General features: G+C 34.9%; 1 protein-coding gene across 2 annotated transcripts in view; it reads left to right on the top strand.

Annotated features, from left to right (window-relative positions):
• The first annotated feature begins 468 nt into the window (after positions 1-468).
• The window catches only part of LOC106462022 (low-density lipoprotein receptor-related protein 4-like), a 168,853-nt gene continuing 150,461 nt past the window's right edge, over positions 469-18,860 (top strand). For both annotated transcript variants that reach the window (XM_022389133.1, XM_022389134.1), the window contains exon 1: positions 469-779. In XM_022389133.1, the coding sequence (XP_022244841.1) occupies positions 716-779 (64 nt within the window). In that variant the 5' untranslated portion in view covers positions 469-715. The remainder of the gene's footprint in view (positions 780-18,860) is intronic.

The raw sequence follows: 18,860 nt of genomic DNA on the forward strand, positions 1-18,860 counted from the left end.
TATCTTATGTTTTAGGGTGAGTAGGAGTTTTAAAAACGATGTACAAAATTGTATATTTTAATTTTAAAATTTATTCATTAATGGTTTTAAACAGAGGGGAAAAGAATATTTGCAATGTTGATTAAGTAATAACAAAAGTGAATAACTTGCGTGCCCCCTTCCAATAATAACAAACAAAGTTGAGGGAGACGCCAAAACCAACACTTTTAATATTTATAAACGATCCCTTATGCTATTTAATTGTCTGTTGTAGTGTGGTGCCATCTATACTTACTATTATTTTCAACTACTATTAGGAATTTCGTAAGTGGAAAAGAAAAGCTTATATAGGCGTTTCAAACTTTAAAAAAAAAAATTGAAACTTTAAACTTTAAAGTACATAATAAATATTTTGCAAATATGAAAAAAAAATTATCTAACATAGTTGTGTGTTTATGGTTCGAGGCTAAAGTACAGCCGACTACACAGTGATAACTGCCGGGTTGTGAACCGATGATGATGTAGAACTGTAGCTGAAAGTAATCTTTCGACCGTTGGTAGTTGGGATTACTGTAAGAGAAGAAATCGAGAAGAGAAGGACGCAGCTACAAAAGTGAAGCTATGCGACCAGTATCCGCGTTATGAGGAATCAATAGATATTACAGAAGCGTGAATGTAAGAAGCTGCCTTGTAACTTCGAATATATATTGTGACAATTTTATGTGTCACGTTAAGAATGCGTTTGTTTGCCATATTGCTGTGGAATCTGACTGTTGGAATCCTTTGCTTCAGCAAAACAGGTATGCATTTTTTTTTTTTTTTTTTGTACGTCAAACCTTGAAGTACAATACGCCTGTTAGGCAGTTATTAATGTAGGACAAGTGAATTCGAAAACGTGCTATTTGCCTTGTTCGGTAATTGGTCGGTTGTATTGTGTGTGTGTGTGTGTGTGTGTGTTGCGATCTTAGACTTAAATCGTTCGTAAGTTTTATTTTATGAAATTGAAAGTTATCAAAATTACTTTGTGCTTGATCACTTTTTTTATTTGTAAACTAGTGTTAATGAGCGACTGCGTAATAATAATATAACCAGAAAAGGCCAACTTGAAACTAGAGAAGTATGAGCTATGCGTACAAAGACAGGCTTGGCTCCAGTTACGACTTTATTTTTCTAACAGGGTGTATTGCTTATTGAATGAGTTGCCATCGGCAGTAGTGGAGGTCGGTACTGTAGTTTAAAAGAGTTTATTATATAAATAGATGATATCCTGAAAATTACAGGGTGGGTTTAAATTTTCACTTTTCTCGAGGGGGGTTTGTATAGCCTTGAACTTGAAGGACCACACTGTATCTTGTGCCATATGTTATTACTGGTCGTGTTACTACTGATGCTGTGCTTATGTTAAGAATTTATCAGAATAGTATAATATCCACCCCCTCCCCAGTTATGTATGTTGTCCTTACAAGGGTTATTTGAAATATTCAAGCAAAAAATAACGGCTATTTTAGTTTGTTATTAATCGTAATTTGCCATCTCTTATGTTTTTTAAATACTCTTGTTGATAAATGGGTGTTCTGATTGTTTTAGTATGCCATGATAAAGACAGAACGAACCTAATCTGGTGGCAAGTAGAAACCGGTATCACATGGCCTAGTGGTTCTCAACTTTTTTTGGTTAGGGACACATTTTAAAATATTGTTGGCCAGTTGTGACCCAGTAAATATCCTTAGTGCGAGAAAAACAAACAAACCCAAAACACGTGGTTTACTGAATAAATAAATAAACTACAATTAATTATCAATGTCTGTTTGCAGTCCTTTCCCATATTCTGACAGCCTGGTTTTGTGCCGTGACCCATTAGTTTAGAAACGCTGATTTGGCTTATTGTTATTATAAAATATACCAAATGTAAAATCAAAAATATTATCTTGGTATACTTTTGTATTTAACGTTTAAGACTAGCGACGTCTGAAACAATTAAAACTACACTACAGTGGTACTGCAGCTAACAAACCGCGGGTGTTACCACACCAAATTACCGTAACAATTGTGATTTAAGCAATGTCTATATTGGAAATTTTGAATGGGGGGGGGGGAGGTGGCTACAAATACAACGTATGCCCACAAATTTCGGAACACTAAGAAACTGAAATTGAAAATTGTAATACTTTTATAATATTAATACACTTAAAGTAAAACAAAAACATGTAATACGTTCATTAACACCAAAATGTAAACACCTAAACGCGAGGAAACAAGTGTCACAATTTAAATTTTATACTTCTAGGACTTTTATTATTATTATTCTCTAAATACACAGCTCTGGATGGTGTATTAGTAAACAGATAACATGCGAGTCTGTTCCTACCTTTTGATGGATCTACAGTCACTATACTTAGCTAGGGGGAGAAATGTGTGAGAAGTTGTTTATAGTTAGTTACTTGGATTGTTGTATACAATTGATAGTGGTTGTTTCTTGATTTCTATTTGATAGGTAATATAAGAATATTGGAGCAGAATTCAGTTACTTAATTGAAGTTTATTACTGGCTTTGTGTGCCTTGAATAACTTGTTTTAACGATAACTGAAACTATTGTGGGAGTCAGTATTCAACGATTTAGTTGATATATATTGACGTTAGTAATAATTGTAAGAATTAGGGATTTTACATATTTAGTATTACAGCAGCAGCTGGAAAGGATGCATTTGTTTTCTCGTGTACGAGAGTCTTTTATTAATGTTTGTTTCTCAAAATACTTGTGGTTTCACAGAGAAATATTTAAGTTCTTTTTATTTCATAACTTGTAATAAGATTTAATTTCTCTTTTGCTGTTAGTTTTGATTTGTTCATTCAACTATCGGCAAATACTCTTATCATACGATCCCAAAGAGTACACTTGTGTTAACACCTAAGTTACAGCGTTTATTTTAGTAACAAAAAAATTCAGATGTTGCTTTCTGTCCTATCAAGTTGGAAAATTTTCCGGTGGGCCAGCTGTAAATCTTCGTATATACAACGCTAGAAGGTTCGATTCCCCTCGGTGGACACAGCAGATAACCCGATGTGGCTTTTCTATATGAGGACGCACACACGAACCTGAACGGACTCGAACCTGCGATTTCGCCCACTGGATAGATGCTTTAGCGAACTGAACTACTTTATTAAGATACTATAATCTCCTGCTTTCGTTTAATATTATTATAAGCTATATTTTCTATGTTTTAATTTAAATATTAGAGAGAGAACGCAGGAGAATAAGATATATTCGATTAAGATCTAGATATAGTTCATTAATACATGTACGAAGTAAGCGGTTAATTCAATTTGTTCAGTAATTTAGAGCTCGGTGAAGTATTCATATGAATAGTGAATGAGAATTTAAAGTTAGTATAAGTAAGTATATTCGGTGTTTGTAGTGTGTTAATCAGTCTGTTAGGAGAAAAAAATGTGATGAAAATGTTGCGAAAGTATCCTGTAGGAAACATTAAAGAAACTAATCTGTTATCCTTATGTGAACTGGACTTGGCCTTATTTTTACCATATAATCCAAGAGTCCACCCAACGGTAGACTACGTTATAACAATATAATTGTATTTAAGAATGGAACTTGACAAGACTCCTGAGCTATATCAATCGGAATAGTTCAAGAACACTTCTAAATTCTGCTCTTATTAACCAGTGAAGTGATAGGTTTTCGAAGCAAAGTGATTTAATAGGCATAATTAGGGGTTTGAGTCCGCTCGAACTCAATATTCACTTCTTTGGCAGAAGAATTTATTTCTTTATTGAGCCAAATATAATGTAGGAAATAGGGCCATCTTGATTCTTGACAGCACCTTGGATTTCAGCCTTTATCAATTATAATCATAAGAAAAAATAGTTTAAGATTGAAGTCGAATAAAAAGATTGCTTGAAAACTGAAATCTAAATGGAGGCCTTGGTCATAGGTTTTTACACATAATCGCATGCAGGATCGATTTACGTCCACCTTCCGTCCGCGTTTTTAGTGTTGTTGCGAAGCGAATTTTTCTCTATTTTCGTCTACTATCGATGTTTGTTTGTTTTTATATAAATTTTGGAAATAACAGGGCTAAAGGTTTCTTATTAACTTTGGTTACTTCTGTATACAATTTCTACTGGGGAAAACATGAATTAATGTATTACACGTGTCGTTAGTAAGACGATATGCTTCCCTTAATGCCCAGCGTGGCCCGACATTATGCCCAGTTTGGTTCACCACAATCCACATTAGCTTTTTATGCGACTGTTGCAGGTTGGTGATACTGGAGTGCGACTATTTCTGGTTGGTGACACTGATGGTGATGCGTGTGACACGTTTCTTTAATTTCTTAACTGACACTTGAAGGATACACGCACTATATTTATCACTTCACACACTCATTGTGGTTAACCAGAAAAATACTGTGCTTAATTCTTTTTTTTCCCTCTATCTCTCTCTTTGTGAACTAATCTGTGTACATCCACTCGGAGTAAACACTTCTTTTTTTGTACTATGTTCTGCCAACTAACCCGTTGATCGGGTCAGTACTGAAAAGAAGTTGATCGTAGTATACTGTATATACGGTTCAACCCCAGAAGGATCACACAGAAACTTTGATCAAATTAGTTTTTTTTCTTTTTTTAGCTATCGGTAATATCTGATTTAAGCAAACTAATTGCACAGATTAGAATGATAACATAGTAAGTATTTTAGCTACTCTTCTATACTAGCCTAATTAAGAATATGTAATGCCATGAAGCAAATCGGAGGAAGACGAAAACTTAAAATGAGTAGAATACATTGATTGATTCGTCAGATTCGGTATCGTAGGAAATTTAGTCCTAAGTCTATATCATTATATGTAATGCTAACAACGCAAAATAACCTTCGTAATTGTAAAAAATAAAATAACCATATATATGGTTTTGTATAGGAAATTTCGCGCGTAGCTGTCCCTAATTTTGAATCGGTAAACTAGAGGAAAAGCAGCTAGTCAACAGCATGAGTCGCGTAAGCCACGTACTATTGTTCGATCGAATAATGAGATTTGACTGTCACTGTTATAGCGTACCCACGGCTCCAAAAGTGCGAATGTTTTATTGTGTCGACAGGTTGCGAACCATCAACCTTCGGATCCACAGTCTGATCACGCTAACTATTAGATCAGCCCCGGCCCACACACATACGCACTCGATACTAAATCAGATATTTTTTTTATTGTAATTATCAATGGAATAAAATTACTGAATTTTTCATTGGGTGTTTTTTGTTATCTGACTTTGTTATAACAAGTTGAGTCAAAATGCAAATATTATAATTTCATGTCTACAACAAGGACTCCAAAAAAATAAACAAACTACGCTGGAAATGATGTTTACATTATTTTCTCAAGTTACAAATCTCTATTTTGACTCCATGTCTACTGTAGTACTTATCAATTTAGTGGAGTCAAAATAGGGATTTGTAGCTTAAGAAAATAATGTAATTATTTCCAGCCTAGTTTGTTTACTTTTTTTTTATAGAGGTCCCTAGTTGTAGGCTTGAAAATATGATATTTGCATTTTGCCTCAACTTGTTTCTGTACCTTTTTGACTATTCCTATTCCCATTTTTAATTGTAATTATCTTGTTTCTTAAGTTTCTTTGTCAATTTATGGAGTAAATTTTAAGCTACATACGTGCATATGCAATCAGTTGAATGTTACATGTTTTTCAACAGTTTACTGCTGCATTGAATTTTTTCTCACTCGACCATTATTTACTGAGCCAGGTGGTTTTGTGCCTGAGATTTCGTGTAAACACGCGTTCAACAAACGTCGAGTACAAAGGAAGCCGCTCACAACAACATCGCATATATTATGTACTTATAACCACGTAAGTCGACTTACAGTGAAAAATAATCCACTTTTTAAATTGGTCATAGACATTCGCAGCGTTTGATATACCTTTCTAGGTTTTGGTGCAAAATGCCCAGCCGATTTTGCTGTAGGCTTGTGAAACAAAAACATATGAATAATAATAATAAAATATTAAAATTCTCATAATTTCAGCGAAGTACGAAAATCGGTAGAACAAATCATCACTCACAGGAGTAGAGAAATCTACTATAGTAATCGTCTACTGTTAGAAAACTCACTGAAATAATTGTAGAAAACTACGCAGATACAAAGTACAACATCGAACTCTAGAAACAATTAAGAACAGCACATTCGAGAAATTATGAATTCTCAACGTGGCAGTTTCCAATAAATGCGCTATAAGTTGCACAAATTAATTTACAATTAATGCGCATTAGTAAAACACCGGATTTTTTCAATGGCGGAAAGAAAAGACTTAGAGAAATTCTTCAGAGCGAAAAAAAACAAAAAACGAAGGCGCTTGAATTAATTTTAAAACTGCTCTAGGATAAACTCAATATTGCATTCATTACTATAGTCCAGGTTTCAGTAAAATATTCGTAGCCGTTTTTTCTGTAGCAGCTTGTAAAACTATAAGCAATAATAATAAGGCTGGAGACAGTATTATAAATATACATACTGTTTACTCTAATAAAATGATACCTTTCCGACTAATATAATGGAACTTAAATGGCTTTCCTAGAGCTTATGTTGGTAGCGAAAAGAACTCTCAAGAATCAACTTAAAAGTAGCCCTACAACCTTCGCATGAGTTTGGTTAGTAGTTATACATACATTTTGGCGCAGTATACCTAACCGTTTTTGCTGTAGGCTTCGGTGGTTGAATGGCTTCGAAGAGAAACTTGGCCGGTAGGGTTGAAAAAACTGATAAATGTCTCATTCTCTTTCAAGAACCAACATAAAAATAGTCCTATGATCTGCGCAGGAGTTTTATTTTATTTTTTTTGTTTTAGTTGATTTGCCCAGGTTTGGATAAAATATTCATAGCCGTTTTTTCTGTAGGCTTGTGGAACAAGAATAATAATATATGAAGAACAAATGGAAAATCAATTTTTTGCTATTATCAGTATGTTAGAATTGAGATAGAAGATCTTAAATGTTGTTTCAAGAACATGTCTGCTTTTTAATGATTTTTGCCCGTATGTTGTATTATAATTTTTGTGAAATTCTTGGGCGATCCCAATTATGAAACACTATCGTGGTTCATGATAAACTGATTTATTAATGAAATATTTCACAGCCTTCAACAAATTTGGGATTGAGAACTTAATCATCTTCTCTACACTTTTGTAATATGCCCCCCCCCCCTCCAGTGACACGGCGGCACGTCTGAAGGCTTTTAATGTTAAAAACTGGGTTTTGATAACCGTTGTTGGCACAGCACAGATAGCCCATTGTGTAGCCTTGTGCTTAACCGCAAACAAACTTTTGCATTATAGATATGCGAGTCAATTTTCATGTGATGATGATAAATAATCCAAGCTTTACATTCATTTTAGTTTATGAACTTGACACTGTGTGTCTTACTATACGGTGCAACTACCCCACACTATAAAAAAGTATAAAGCTAGGGTCCATTTCCACATTTAAAAATTGCAGTGTAAACAACAGCTGTTGGCGCTGAAAATGTGAACAAACTTTACCAGCACACGGAAAGCTGGAAGAGCTGAGCAAAAGGCTTTTCTTGCTCGTCACTTTCTCTTCTCTCTCTCTCTCTACCGCCTACTGCCAGAATTACTGGCTCCACGTATGTCGACAAGTATTTTGTGTTCAAGCCAGGTCAGCGTTCGTAACTGTCACGGCGTGCTTGCTACAATGAAGTATGTCAGCTTACAGAAGTGTACATGGCGGAAACACACTGGTCCTTGTTTAAACATTTATTAGTGTGGTGCGTAGAACGACTTGTGTAGGGAAGGAAAGCCTTACGTTCTGAATTTATTATATTACGCATAAGCTCGTTTCACAAGAGTAGGGCCGTTAATATGCAACAGATTTGCTAACAGCTGTAGGTGAGTTTAAGTTTCTACCATCTATTCCTACCTCATCTATACAATCTATCGGTGGAAGGTGAAAAAATATGGCACTTGGTGAAAATGTTGGTATATTGAATACAAGTGAACAGGAGGAATAAAGTATTGTCAGAATTAATTTATCCGTACACATTTGCCAGTATCTATATATGCTAGCCTATATCTATGCTTCGGCCTGGCATGGTCTGGTAGTTTACGTATTCTGTGGGTCGCGGGTTCAAATCCAATCGCAGAATATTTTCGCTCTTTCAGCCTTGGGGGCGTTATAATATCCCGGCCAATCCCACTATTTGATTAGAGTATTCCAAGAGCTTGCAGTGGGTGGTCGTTGACAAATTGTCTTCCCTCTAATCTATTACTTCTAATTTAAGGATGGTTAGCGCAGATAGAATAAATTTTCGCAATATATGAGATAAAATGAATTTAGTACAGCCCTGAACACTAGTTTTATTTCAGTATCTGTTTCCTTAACAGTTTATGACAAGTTCATTTGGCAAGTACCATCTTCTGCGCGGTCTGTAACAATGGTTTCAACTATGCAGATAAAAGTAACAAACACAAAAAAATGATTTTCGTTACCAGTGTATGCAACAGTAGTATCCACTGAATTGTTGAAGCTTTTTGTCAGTGGCGATCTTAGGATGTAGGCGACCTGAGCAGTCGCCTGGAGCGGCATACTGCGGGGGCGACAAATTGAAGGCTAGGAAGAGGGATGATGGTGTGAGCGGGAAGGAGGAATGGTGGGGAGAATAACGCAATCCCTTTGTAGAAAATAATGAAGGAACTTTAATAATTTAAAAAACACCGAATACAGCATTTTAAATGATAAAATACTGACAATTATGACGTATAGTTAGGATTGTCTTGAAGTAAGCTAAAGAAAATATACGTGATGTGGGGGGGGGTATTTTAAATGTTTTATAATAAGTGGCTGTAGGAAACGACGTCAATGGGACATGTTCGTTTTTTGTTGTTGTTTTTTAATTTCAAGATATATGTGTGTGCGCTGAGTTTGGGCATAAATTTTCTAGTCCACATTAAAAGTATAGAAGCCACTGATGTACTAAGTAATGCTAATTTTGTTTCTAATTCAAATCCGATGACGTGTACAGTACTTTGGTTAAAGATTTAAATCCGGCACGACACGCTTGCGATAGCAAGTTGACAGCACGACTTCCTTTAGCATGTTTACAGCGAAACTCTTTAAGCCAAGTAATACGCACTATTTTGAGATCGCATGTTGCCGTGAGTTATTTATCTCCTTTAGTATTTGAGATAAATCTGATTTTAATGATTTAATACCACACGAACTTGTTGTAGAATTGATTTAGATTCTGTTTAAGGCACGAGAAAAACCGCAAGGATTAACTCCAAAGATTCTGTTTAAGACACGAAAAGAAACCGCAAGGTTTAACTCCAAAAGGTATTTCAAAATAAAATAAGTTTTGTATTACAATATTCGTTATGAGTTTATCTGTACTGGGCTTAGTGGTATACAATGGCGTCTAAATTATTGTATGGATTTCACGGACGAACTATACGACTAGCCGAGCGGTTTCCATAAATCTACAACTGGCATGTGTTTACTGTTACAACAGTAATCAACAAACTTCAATATGGCTGTCTTTGGCGTGCTAGCATGCCGTAACTAAAAAATCGTCTACAGATCCTGAACAATAACTTATATGGGAGGCACGAACAGTTCTTAAATTCCCAGAGGGAAAACAATATCCGTGGTTATATCAGAGGGATACGGTGGTCAAAGGATTTGACCCTCTCTTTTAATTTAACATTAATAATTATTTCAATTAAAACGAGGTGCTTTCCTGGCGATAGTGGGAAAATTATTTCTTTCTGAAAGAACAATACTTGTGTCACCTTTCGGTAATGAGGTATCAGGAAGTTCTGCAAAATTTCTGTGCGAATCATATTAAAAGAATGTCGACTTTCACACACACACACACACACACACACACACACACACACACACACACACACACACTTAACCTTGGGACTATTGTGCACATGTTCAATTACAGCGAGATGATCGTTACTACCCTCTTGTGTGAATATTGTGGTGAATGGATGTATGGGGTGTAGCCTAATCACTTAAGATCACATACTCCATTATAATTTTATCTTTCACCTGGTTAAGCATATCTGGGAAAAAAGTACATGTTTAGTTTCGTAATTATCTTTCAGTTATTGTAAGATCTAGTATAATATTTTAATTGCAGCATTTTCTCGCAATGGTATGAACTGTCTGCACTGGCTTGTTCAACTCCCTGCTAGCTTTGTGGACGGATTTCCAGGACCTTCTGATGAATGTATTAGGTATTCAACATTACCCTGGCTTGGACTAGACCTCCCTGCACATTTTTGATGACACAGATAACCAGTATTCTCACTGTTCCTGCTATCTAGGATTAAACTTTGCAAATAGAGATCACAGATAGACACACGCAAGTGTGCACGTGCATGTCTATGTTTGTGTGACTGCCATAGCTCCAAGAGGAAAGAACCTAGAAATCTAAAATTTTGCACCACATAGTAAGTGGACCCTGAGGGTGTGCACCTGGGTATTATTGCTTATCCACGTGCGTGCGCATCTTTTTATGAGTCAAGGTAGAGGAAAACCACATAGAAAGGAATATATGATCGCCATAGCTCCAAGAGCAAAAAACCTAGAAAACTGAAATTTTGCACCCATACTAAGTGGATCTTGACGGTGTGCACCTGGGTATTACTTTTATTATTCACGTGCATGCAAGTATGCACATCTTTTTAATAAGGCAAGCTAGCAAAAAAACCACATGGAAAAGAAATGGTTCCGTATATAACAACTTCTAATATATGGATAAGCCAGTGCGTTTTGGTAACAATGGGTTACAACAGTGGCTTTTATGGCATGTTGCTTAGCAACAAAAGTATATAGGTTATACTTTTTTGCTCAAATGGGTTCAGAATACACATACTATCAACCTAATAACCCAAGCGACGCCAGGAAACTTCACAAGTATAAAATATATAGTTTAATCATGTAGTATAATTACTATTAACCGTCATAACATACACGAATACCATTATACATTTCTTTGCAATTTTGACTGGTTCAAGAAAATTAAATTGGGTATTATTACTAGAAGATACTGAAGGAGATTATTGAGGAGAGAAGAGTCAATGCCATAAAGGCAAGTGGGAAAATCCTCAATATTATAATAGTAGAAGTAATAGCATTAGACTCATGTTATTTACATTGTGTGCCTGGTGTTGAAAAGTAAATGGTAATTAAAATATATGAAAAATTATACACTATTATTACTATTAATGAAAGTAAAATGTAAAAGTGGTTGCTGCTGGCCTGTCCCCCCCCCCCCTCCCACTGTGGTCAGTGGCTCAGAATTGGAATTAGATGTAATATTACCTGGACTTGTACATTGAGAAATATGCTCTTACAGGACTTCTCAGTTGGAGGGAGAAGAGCCTGTGCTTTGACCAATGCTAAAGTTCTTCTGTAATAGAACAAGTTGTAATTCACTATTACAAGTAAACAGAAGACCTAAGTAAATATTATTACATGTGTAGCAACTGTATGTATCATATATACTCTTCCACTCTTTAATTTGAGAGATGTTAGCTTTATATTGAAGTTTAAGACAGTTATTGGAATGTGATGGAAGAACTCATACCTGTGTGTGAAGCTAGGTGGATAGAACTGTGGTAGAATTTGGCAGTAGAGCTCAAATGATAGTTGGTTCTGGCTTTTATTGTGCATTATTCTCTTCATTGCATTTAATTGCTGTTTCTCTTCCAGGTAATGATAAATGAAAAAACTAACAGACCAGGTATCTGAGCTGATGGTTATAAGTTTGGGACATTTTCTGCTGGTGTAAGAGTCCATGTCTTTGTGAAAATAAATGTTTTTACCTCAGAGGTTGTCTGTAGTTTTGGCTGTAAGTTTTAATTGAACTTGTTAGCCAACCAGCATGTGTTTGTATTTGCATAGCTATGCTCTGTTTATATTTAAGCTCTGTCTGTTCAATTACATTTGCATCTTCAAATCATGAACCTATAATAAAATATTTTAATTGTTCATCATCTGTTTCAACTTTTTTCTACTTGCCCTAGTTGCAATATCTCCTTCTGTCCCTTTCAAGGATAAAATCTGTTGTGTTACTGGTTTAGGGTTGTGTTATTGTTTCATTAAAATCGTATGGTATATTCTTACCAGAATTTCTGAAAGCTTGGTTTTATGGGGTGTATGAATCATGTTAAAATCACATCACAGAATATCACAGTGCATTTGAATAGGCTACTTTATTTTAGTGCTGTGATCAGAAATCTGTGCAGTAGAACAAAAGTAAGAAAAAATCTGGGAAGATCGTACAATAAAAATACTTTGGTTCATCTGAATAATCAATTGTTTTTAAATTTTAATCTCAATTAAGGTAAAAGTAATAACTTCTTGTTTTTCTCAGGACCTACACAAGTAAGCTATGGGTGACACCCATTGGTGCAGTTAGTGTTCTGAGCCCTTCATTTCATTGTATCTGTTTTTTACTGTCTCTGGTGAGTGGAAAATTCAACATGGCCAGATTACATGACACAGAAGTCACCAGCAGTAGGACTTCAGTGTGTCTTCAGTGTACCTTGGATGTAGGTATCCAGCACATTTAATCTTCATTCCTAGTAGAACATGTTGTACCCACAAATCCAGCCATTAAATCTTGTGTTGATCAATTTTATTTGAAGATAATGTCAAAGTAGAAGTGAAGAAGGCTGGGGACCCTCCTGAGTGGAGGAGTAATTACTAAGTTATACCCAAACATAGTTTTGAACAAATCATAGTTGACCTGATGTCTTGTAGCACTGTTTCCTGCCTTGGGGGACCCTCCTGAGTGGAGGAGTAATTACTAAGTTATATCCAAACATAGTTTTGAGCAAATCGGAGTTGACCTGATGTCTTGTAGCACTGTTTCCTGCCTTGCTGCAAACAGTTGAACTGATCTTGAATCTTGTTTAAAAGAACATAGTCATGGCACTACTCCAAAGTATTTGTTACCTTGGAAAGGAAACTGTGTGGAAACTACCATGGAGGGACAGATATTTATACTCTCTACAAGAGGTGGTGAATAAAACCAATATATCTGCCCACATTTAAATGGGTAACAAATTCATTGAATGTGTACCAGGTGATTTCCTGTGACATTACCTAAGAGTTGGAAAGACCCTCAGATAGCTTGTATCTGCAATACTGAGTTTGATGTAGTTAATGGAGAGGAAGGAGTATTGAGCCATGGTCCCACTGTAGCAACAGCCTCGGAAATAGCCAGTTGAACAAACTCTTCAGCAGCCCAGTCTTGTATATCCACATACAATATGCTTCAGTAGAGATGGGTTCTATTGAAAATGGCTTTTCACTTCCTGTCACTCTGGCTAAATCAATATCTTTCTTTGGATGTGGTAATTAGGGTCATGTAGCTCTGGAAATATGAAGTCATGATTGCAACACCAGAGCAAATTAGAAACAGGCTACATGTTGCTCAACTAATTAACGACTAAAGAGGGTTGCAGGAAATACTTGAGAGCTGCACAGCTAGGTTACGTAAACTAACTTGTCCTGTATTGAGTGTGGCTATCAACCTGGGAGGAAATACTAGAAACATTGTATCAAAAATCATGTTGGCTTACTTAGTTAACACTAGTTCAATTGTAGTTTGGAATGTGCCATTGAATGTACAAAAATGTAAAGTATAATTATTGGTGCTTTCAAGAACCACCAGAACTCTTACAGCTTGCAGTGTTACATACACTATCAAATAAGCCATAACTCAGGCCATTAAACACTTTGTTCTAGCAAATAAAGTACTGCACAGAATGAAAGGTATAGTGGATAACATTGGCTTAAGCATGGCAATCTTGTGCAGTTAAGAGGGAGAAAATATAAATCTTGCTAAACGACAAATGATAGTTTGTAAAATGCAGTTTCGTGTACCAGAACTTGCATATTCATAGATTGAAGTCATGCAAGAAGTACAATGTTTTTTTGTCCAAATAATAGTTCACATTTGCTGAGACAATATCTCGAACAAAAAATTACGTGTGGATAATGATGTGTAATTACGGGCAGACGACTATAATTGTGTTGACTAGTTTAGTTCTGGGTATGATGTGTAAAGGTGAAAATCTAGCCAAATTGCTAGCAGTAACATTCGATGTCACTAGAAAATTTAAAAAAAAAAAAAAAAAAAAAAAAAAAAAAGGGTAAGACAATACTGGTGAACGAAAGCCATGATGTGTCATTGATGGTGACAAGTAATCAGTTAAACAATTGCAATGCAATCTTTCATGGAGTGTAAAGGGTAAAGTCAGTGCAGAGGTATAGAAAATATCCTTTCATCGTGGATGGTTGTCACCAATAGTAATAGTATGAAAAGATGCTAGGTTTCTGTGTGGATTTCCAGTATGTGAATATGGTGACACTTTTTATCTTCTTTTTTTCCCTCTCATGCAAATGAATGTCTTGATTTAACTTGTGAGCTACTGTTGACTCAGCATATTACAACTTGCTTCTGTCAAGTCAAACTTGACAATGAGACTATCCAAGACTGCATTATGTATAAGTAATATACCTATCACGTTTAAGTGGCTAAGGGCTAAAGGAATAAGTGTTATAAGGTTTACAGTGGAAATAAAACTAATATATCTTAATGATATATTAATGTTTTGCTGTACATTTCGGACTTACCTCAAAACCTAGAGATAGTATTTCGGAGAATTAAAAAAACAACAACAGGTTTAAGAAAGTGTGTTTAAGTACATTCAGTTAGAATTTCTTAGTTCGTAGAAATGGTATATTAACTAGTCCAGCCAGAATTAAAGCAGTAAAAAACTCGCAACGATGAATTTAGAAGTTTTCGTAATTTTGTATCACATTACCTCTGTTCTGTTGCAAAGTATTTAGAAACAACAGCAATTCTGGATTCATATCAGTTGATGGTAAAAAGCACGAAAAATCATTCGTAACATCAAAGCAAGCTTCACTGAATGCATTGGTGCTAGCTTATTCAAAGCATGATAGGACATTTATATTGGATACAGACGCCAATAATAATAATAATGCCATTGAAGCAGTGTTATCGTAAATACAGGATGGAATAGAGAGGATAATAACTTGTGGAAATCATATCTTAATCTAGTACAGAGAAATATTAGTAGTTGTAACTTTTGTTAAACACCTTGTTAGACATGTATATGGATGAAAGTCCATGTGAGTGGAGACGAGCGATTTTATGAATAGCGATAACACCAGTTAGTACCCGTAAACTAATCGATTCATGTGACGAAAATAATCATCTAATCAAAATTAGTTTTCGATTACTACCGTTTTTTTTTTTTTATTATTCCAACAATCTATTAATCGAATTTCCAATGAATCTATTGTTACGAAAATAATCAACTAATCGAAATTATTTTCGATTATTTACTGTTTTCTGTTATTTCAAATATACAAGTATTCGAAGTATTGCCATTATATTTGTTCTTAAGCACAAACCTACATAAGAGACAGGGGGGGGGGGGAGATGCTTCGTGATTTGTAGGTTTGGTCATGATTCCCATTGGCACTAAATTTACTACTTTTTTGTTATTGCAAAGCTATTAAATCTATGTCATTGTCACTAATTTTGAATTGCTGACTGGACGGAAGGCAACTGTCTGGTAACATCCACCGCCAACTCTCTGGCTACTTAAGCATTAAAATGTAAATTTACTGTTTTTTTTACACCGTGTTATATTTCTCATTTATAACTGCGTAATTATATTCTATAATGTTGTATAAGCGAGAGTAGATCTGGGGGAGGAGCCCAGAGGGTCCAGAAATTATTAACTGTATTCTTTGTTGTATAAACAGTCGCGGTTTTAATGGAGGGTTCATGGGAGCGAACCTACTCACATGTTTTCGGAAATTATAATTAATGTTGTATAATCAAGCGCGGACTTGGAGAAGGGGTCCAAGGGTATCGAACCCTTCAACCTATTTTTTTCAGAAATGAATAACTATTTAATGCTTTATAAGTAAGCACAGATCTACCAGGGCCAAACCCTCTCTATTTTTTTCAGAAATTAATAAAAAGCGGCCAATATTATCTGAGAAAATTAGATGTCAGTGTTTTTATTTGATTGGTATATTAATTACCGTAAGAGCTTTTTTTTTTTTTCTGCTGGAATCTACAGCAATCCTGTTACAGCCTCAGCCAATAACTGATTATTTCTAAACGAATACAAAAAATATAAACTGCAATTAAACGTTGCCATGGTAAATTTTTCGCACCTCGAATTTTAACAGTGTTCGTGTGTTTGTACGCGCTTGCTCTCATTCTAGATTTCAGAGATTTGTTTTTATCAAAGGACATCTTAGGACACCTGCAGCTCTTATAACTTGATTTTTTATTGTTTGGAAATTATAACTTTCGCGAGAAATTTTACTTGTCAGAAGACACAAGTATTAGGCCTATTACAATTAAAACTAATCATTCTTCGCTGGCTTGTAAAAGATGTACACGCCATAATTCAGGAGAAAGATGTTTTAGTATTGTTAATACCGAAAGTGAGCGAAATTGCAAGTGCTATCTATGACTGTATAAATGACGACTTAAAAAAAAGTATTCGTAAAACGTGGAATCATCCAGAATCAGCCACAATATTTTTTTTAAATCAGCCAAAGTAACTGAAAATCACTTAAAATCAACCAAGACATCCAAAATTAGTCTTTATAAAATCAATTTTGTTTTTACATGTCTAAATTTAAAGCAAAGACCAGTAATCGTTACTCAAAAACAAGTTGTATAGTTGCACATTTGTAAAACTCGGGCCTAACGTCCGCGTCCGTCATTGAAATGATAATACATTTGCAGGCGGGATTTTGGGTGAGTGTTAACTTTTAGTAATTTACATTTGGGGGATTCCGTGTTTTACAAGTGTGTGTGTGGGGGGGGGGGGAAGGCAAAAACAACAACAACAAACAAATATAGACTTGGGTGTAGCCTTGTGTGTGTCATATATATTTATAACCCGACTGAGCTACTCATAATAATTTCCTATATTTTCTAATTGAATTTATTACTGAGGTTACTAGTAGTGTGTAGTTACATGTAAAACAAAAGAAAAAAACACACGAAAGTAATATAAATATATCAGTAGGGCTATTAGAGGCCTGGTTGTACTGCCCTTCTCTCTTACAATAACAGTTTCAAATTATATATATATATATATATATATATATAAAGCAAGAATTTCTCTCTATCTTCTGTGGGTCTCGGACACATCTTTAAAGCTAGAAACTCTGGGTGCACATAGAACTTTCTGCGGGAAGTAACATGTACTATGTAGCTGCGGGCCTCAGAAGCTGTTTTGAGGCTGCAAAATCAGACCAAAGCTACCAGTATAGCAATTTTTGGCCAACAGGACGACCAGTTTTGTTTTTTGGTAGTGTGTTCAAGAGGGCTATTATATACGTTTTTTCTCTGTGTGAGGATTTTTTCTAATCATTCTATCCATGATCAATTGTATGTTAAAACGATTTAAAAACTTCATGGAGCCTTCATTTGTGCTCTTTCCCGCCATCTTTCTTCTACACATACATCCCTTCTCTCTAACTTCTATCAACTGAAAAAGGCTGGTGCTTTCTCTAGAACATGCGCGCACACTCCCTCAATTGAATAGGTTTGCTTCAGCCATATATTTTGCTTTGCTTTACAAAAACGTTTGGTATCGGTAAATTTTCATTTATGCTGTATTTCAAAGAGAAGAGAATATATCAATTCTTCAATTAAATGGAACGATAATAAAGCCAGAATATGCCGCAAACGACACTTGACCACACAACAGAAATCAGGACACCAAAAGGTAGGGAATTGTGTTTTGGAAACTTGAAATGTCATACAAAGAACATGAAACTTGCAGGAGCAGTGTACCTGGTTTTGCTTTGATTAAGATAGCTTGAGCTATTTATTTATTGCACATTGATTTTAATCAAAATATTTAGCTAGATAAAGAATTCATTTTGATCTTTTTCTCGATTAATATGGTTGATTTAATCAAAACAACTCGGGATATTTAAAGCCATTTTCATCTGAGAAACGTCGGGTACTGTGCTAGTTTAATATTGTTTTATATATTTGTATGTCTGCGGACTTGCAACTTTCAATACCCGTGGTAGGCAGAGCACAGATAGCCCATTGTGTTGCTTAATTATAGACAAATAAACATCAGTATTTTATTTCCAACTATGAAAGACGTATTGGTGTGATGTATATTATTGATGTTTGTTTTAATGGTGGTAAAGTTTAACTTTTTACAAAATAAAACTTTATTCGAGGTTGTTGCAGGTTTTGTACTATTTTGCATGTATAATACATTTTCATGTACAACAGTTTAAGATGAACAAAATAACTTGTTCCTAAATTATTGTACCTGAAGATAGGATTTTCTACAGCTTTCATATGCACTTTCGCCATAGATTTTAAGACAATTTTATAATTTTAACTCAAATTCTTAAATTGATACTTTGTCATGCACTAATACTTATTTAGAATAATTCAGGAAGGAAAAAAGTTAATATTTTCATTTCTCCACAGCTGCAAAGAGGTTTACCTGCAAACAAATTTTTTAAATAATTTCTTGCTCATTCTATAGATTAACTAAAACGTATCATCCCTTGAAAATATATTATAAATTTCGTGATTTTTTCAAGCGTTTGTCTTGGTTTTTGTACAACGTCATGGTTGAAACCTTACTGTGGTGCCACATCAAGTAGTTTATTAACTTTCTAATAAAACAACTATAAAGAAGTTTAAATATGATTGAATAGAGCAGGAATTAGATTATTACGTATTAATAAGATATATATATATATATATATATATATATAGTT

Source organism: Limulus polyphemus, unplaced genomic scaffold (genome assembly GCF_000517525.1).
Source record: "Limulus polyphemus unplaced genomic scaffold, Limulus_polyphemus-2.1.2 Scaffold1076, whole genome shotgun sequence".
NCBI classification, from domain to species: domain Eukaryota; kingdom Metazoa; phylum Arthropoda; class Merostomata; order Xiphosura; family Limulidae; genus Limulus; species Limulus polyphemus.